Source organism: Sinocyclocheilus anshuiensis, unplaced genomic scaffold (genome assembly GCF_001515605.1).
Source record: "Sinocyclocheilus anshuiensis isolate Anshui unplaced genomic scaffold, SAMN03320099.WGS_v1.1 scaffold739, whole genome shotgun sequence".
NCBI lineage: Eukaryota > Metazoa > Chordata > Actinopteri > Cypriniformes > Cyprinidae > Sinocyclocheilus > Sinocyclocheilus anshuiensis.
This window is the reverse complement of record NW_015551105.1, coordinates 570358-575637: the sequence shown is the minus strand read 5'-3', so window position 1 is coordinate 575637 and position 5280 is coordinate 570358. Positions and strand designations below refer to the sequence as shown.

Sequence of the window (5280 nt, the reverse complement as noted above, 5' to 3'; positions counted from 1 at the left end):
GCTGGGTCAGTTGACAGAAATATGGGACACACAGGCCTATAATAACTGCTGAAATGTTTGCGGGGCAAATCTCAGATCAGTCTGAGCGCTCATGGTACTCACAGTGCGTACAGCCGTACACCTGCATGCGCCACAGACTCGGACGGTTGTCGTGGTAATAAACAGCGTAAACAGCAAACGTTCGCGTGTCCGCGCTTAATGTGCATATCCTATATGAAAAGCATTTTAGGGGGCCCTTAGCTTTTGGGGGCCCAAGGCGGTCGCATACCTTTGCCTAATTGGTAAGTCCGCCCCTGATGGTTTGTCACAGAATGTGTAGCATGTTAATAACACATACACACAAAAAAGCATACTTTATCGCCATCTACTGGAGTAACGATATACAGTAACCTGATAAGATTGATGACTGTAATTTAATTACTTTTCCTTTTAAAAGTAAGGAATTACTCTTAATTTTTCTGTAATTTAATTACAGTTACTTCTTATGTACTTGCATTAAATACTGTATAGACTATAGAACAATTCGATATAAAACAATAGTGGATTTAACACCAAAATTTAACATCTAATGTTATAATGTAAGTTTTTAATGTTAAAAAATTTAACATTTCTTAAACAATTTTTAAGAAAAGGGATGAGTCAAAAGTATCAATTATTATATTAATTTAAACAATTATTATCAATTAATTATATTAAATAACATATAAATATATCTTAGTTTCTTAATTGTTTAGATTTTTATCATGCATTAGCTTTTTGTCGATCCACTGGTTCACATTTAAAAATATGTAGCAAAAATAGCAGATGGGCTTATTGAAAAAGCAAATTCGTTCTCTGCCAGCAGGTGTCGCTTTCGAAACTGTAGTGGTTTCAATATAGTGGTTTCCCCGGTGACCGCAGTACACAAAGCTGACGTGCAGCGCTCAAGTTTATTCAGTGAAATCATAGCCTTTTGAAGTTTAATCGTCATATTAATCCATATAACAATTCTTGTCTTTCCGTCCCCAAAGACCTCTTATAATTTAGACTTTTTGTACCATTTAAGAGTTTGCATGGCCTTAAATGTAAACAATTTAACTGAAGAAGTTTTAAGGATGGTAAACAGATGATCTTTTTACCAAGTTCAAGGGGATACTGTTTTCTTGGTCAGTTTTTCATTTATTATTTGCTAATGTTAGTGAATGTTTACATTAGAGTGCACGTCCTACTACGCTGAAATTAATAGGGGAGCGGCTGGAAACTAGCGACCTCTCCTGGTTGGAGATAGTATTAACATCATAAACTGAAAGCAATCTTTACGTGACTTGCTTTTCAAATGTTTTAAAATTGATCATCCGAGTCTAATATGATCTAGCGGGCCGTACTAGATCATATTATCATACCCGTGGGCCGCCAGTTGCCCATCCCTGGCGTACATGAATGAATCAATAAATAAATATTTCAACAAATTACGTAATCTCCAATTGACCAAATATCAAATCCTTTTATTTAAGAGCAACTCGTCTCTTCACTCACTTGTAGCGCAGTCTCTCCTCCCGGTCAGCAGGGGGCTCGTGCGTGATGAGGTTGAGGAGATCCAGCATGCTGCTGTCCCGGGAGAGGAAGAGGAGGAGGCGCTGATTCTGGGTCTTGCACTCCTGCAGCACATCTTCTTCATCCAGCAGCTCCTGTAGGGTCACGTCCTCCTTCTCCAAGAGCTTCTCAATCTGAGAGGAGTTGTGCAGGTCGAACTTCCAGAACATGACTGCAGCTTACAGTAGAGAGAGAGAGTGCCTGAGACAGAGAGAGAGAGAGAGAAAGAGAGAGAGAGAGAGTTACTCAAGCATATCAGAATAACAAAGCAAGCCGATGTTTTACAGAGTTTGCAGGTCACTGACTTAACAACACTCTTGGTTAGTCAAAAAGTCAATAAAGAAAATGCACCAGAAGAGATCAATGTATAAATAATACACAGTAAAATTAACACCTACAGTATAAATAAAACATATTCAGAGCGGCACATACAGCAACTATTAAACATCGGCGAGTCAGCTGTAATGAGAATCAATTGCATCAGTCAGTTAAATACTATTAGCTGATCTGATTTCATTTGCCTTCAGGTTGGACTGTCCCTGGACTTGTATACCACACCAAATCTTACATTGCATAGGATTATGTGTATAATACTAATTTGATGATACAGCGTTCAAAATATCAAAAAAATAAGTGAAGATGATATACACTACCGGTCAAAAGTTTGGGATCAGTAAGACTTGTCATTTTTTTTAAAGAAATCTCTTATGCTCATCAAGCCTGCATTTATTTGATCAAAAATACAGGAAAAAAACGTAATCTTGCAAAATGTTATTACAATATAAAATAATGGTTTCTATTTAAATATCCTTTCAAATATAATTTATTCCTGTGATCAAAGCTGAATTTCCATCAGCCATTACTCCAGTATAAAGTGTCACATGATCCTTCAGAAATCATTTGAATATGCTGATTTATTATTAGAATTATCAATGTTGGCAACAGTTGATCCTCGCTGAATAAAAGTTTTAATTTCTTTCAAAAAAAGAAAGAATAAAAATCTACTGACCCCAAACTTTTGAACGGTAGTGTATATTGTTAGAAAAGATTTCTATTTTAAATATATGCTCTTCTTTTTAACTTTTTATTCATCAAAGAATCCGAAAAAAAAGTATCACAGGTTCCAAACAAATATTAGCAGCACAACAGTTTCCAGCACTGATAATAAATCAGCATATTAGAATTAGTGGTCGACCGATATTGGTTTTTTGACAGCCTATGCCGATATCTTGGAAAGCAGGGTGGCCGATGGCCGATATCTGAAAGCACGTGATGATGATCTCCTGCTGATTACAGAACCGGCTTTACTAACAAAATGTGCATGACAATCGCATTCGATTAATCGTGCAGCCCTAATTCAGGATACAAATGCACACTTAACAAGATCTCACAACTGGATTCGACTAAGTTTGCAAGCTTTATGAAATGAAATGTTCATTAGTCATTCAAAGATTTGTTTAAATGAAAATGCATAAAGCGCAGCATAATTTGAAATCACGAGTTTAAAGTTTGTCGATCGTGCGTCTCCAGTGAAGCTGAGCTCTCCTCCTGTCAGCATTAAATTCACACGGATCGACCGTCACGCAGAGAACATGCGATCATTTTAATGTATATTAAAATAGAAAAATTTTATTTTACATCATAATAATATTTCACAATATTACATTTGTTCCTGTATTTTTTATCAAATAAATGCAGCCTTGATGAGCTTAAGAAACTCCTGTAAAAAATATTAAAAATCGCTCTGATCCCAAACTTTTGACCGGTAGTGTATATGTATCAGCTTTACCAAAATAACAAAAGCAGTCAAATGTTTTAGTTCTCAAAGGTTTCCGTTTTAAATAACAAAATAAGTATTTAAAATATATATAATATAATGTACAAACTGCAAAGGGGTTGAAAACTATGTTCAAATACTCAAATTCAATGTCAAAGAACTTTACATAAACACAAGTTTATAAATAAATAAGCTGTTTCGCCTAAATCTGTCATTTTCTGTCTGTTGTTTGGATGTAGTAAAACCCCCACAAATTTAGAAGAAAACACCTGGGTTTCTTCTGTCACTGGCCATAATTCTATCCTTGACATCAGGATTAGGCATAAAATAATGTCTTCAGAATCATTCATACAGTACATGTGAAAATCGGCAGCGAATTGAACGAACAGTTCTAACCTTTCCAAAGAAAGACAGGAATCATGTCTTTGTGGCAGTTTTTCCTGCTGATTAAGGGATAATACAACACTTCTTCACCTTACGAATGGTTGTTAAAAGCAAAAAAGCTACAAAATGCATCATATTTTGTGAGAAAGTGTGACGTGCCAGAGCAAAACAGGCAGTATTTTTGGAATCAGCAGCCCAAAATGACTAAGAAACAAGCATTGAATTTCAGTCAGCAAATATGATACAGGGCGGTGTTATGTGTATAATCCAATGCTGGTATTGTTTATAATTCACCCATTGAGCATCTTAGGCAGTAAATTACCTTCAGTCAGATGGTGTGTTTCCTTAGTTGGGATGCAGAGACCAGTTTACACACATTGGTTTATTAGATCGAGTGGTCAGTGGTCAAATATCCCATCCATCCACAAGGCTGCCTCATATTACAACACAGGCACCTGTAGGGAAAAGACAAGTCATCAAGACATGACTAAGACCAGTGAGACGAACAGTCCATCAGATGAGTGCTGAGGAAAGCATGCCATGCACACTTCAATTAAGCCACATCATGGTTCTGTAATATGACTAGGACTCAGGCTGAATAAGCTAAGCTCGTTTAAACACACATGAAGGTATTCACACACACACACACACACACACACACACACACACACACACACACACACACACACACACACACACACACACACACACACACACACACACACACACACACACACACACACACACACACACACACACACACACACACACACACACACACACACACACACACACACACACACACACACACACACACACACACACACACACACTTATATAGAACACACTCACAGAGAGAAATATTTAAGCTGAGCAAAAGTATAACATTTATATAGAAATCTCCATCGTTTTTAATGTTATTACTTTTTTTTTACTTTTTCAGCACTAGATATCATATATTTTGAGGTAGACAGATAGATAAACAAACAGACAGACTGACAAAAAGAACAATAGATGATGGATAGAATGACAGAATGACAGACAGACCAATAGAACAATCTATCTATATAGTTCTATCTATCATCAGACAGACAGACAGACAGACAGACAGACAGACAGATAGATAGATAGATAGATAAAAACAATAGACAGAACGAACGACAGACAGACAGATAGACAGAACGATAGATAGACAGAATGTTAGATAGAATGATAGAATAACGGACGGACGGACGGATGGATAGATAAAAAAACAATAGAACGATAGAACAACAGACAGACAGACAGACAGACAGAATGACAGAACGACAGATAGATAGATAGATATATAGATAGATAGATAGATAGATAGATAGAATGTTAGACAAATGACAGACAGAATCATAGAAGGACAGAACTATACATTTTTAAATTTAAATACATGCTTGATGTCTCCTTTTATATATTCATCTAATGGCAGAACTGTCAAAGTGAGGTTTAAACATTATGAACACCAGGCAGCAAATACTGAAGAACTGAAATCATGTGTGTTTGGAGAAAGCAGGAAT

The 5280-nt window shown here is 36.3% G+C and overlaps 1 protein-coding gene across 1 annotated transcript in view; it reads right to left on the bottom strand.

Annotated features, from left to right (window-relative positions):
• The window catches only part of LOC107662845 (serine/threonine-protein phosphatase 6 regulatory subunit 2-like), a 21449-nt gene that overhangs the window by 15168 nt on the left and 1001 nt on the right, over nt 1-5280 (bottom strand). The window contains exons 2-3 of the mRNA XM_016452960.1: nt 4056-4188; nt 1516-1773 (exon numbers count right to left, since the gene is read on the bottom strand). Coding sequence (XP_016308446.1) covers nt 1516-1742 — 227 coding nt within the window. The 5' untranslated portion in view covers nt 1743-1773; nt 4056-4188. The remainder of the gene's footprint in view (nt 1-1515; nt 1774-4055; nt 4189-5280) is intronic.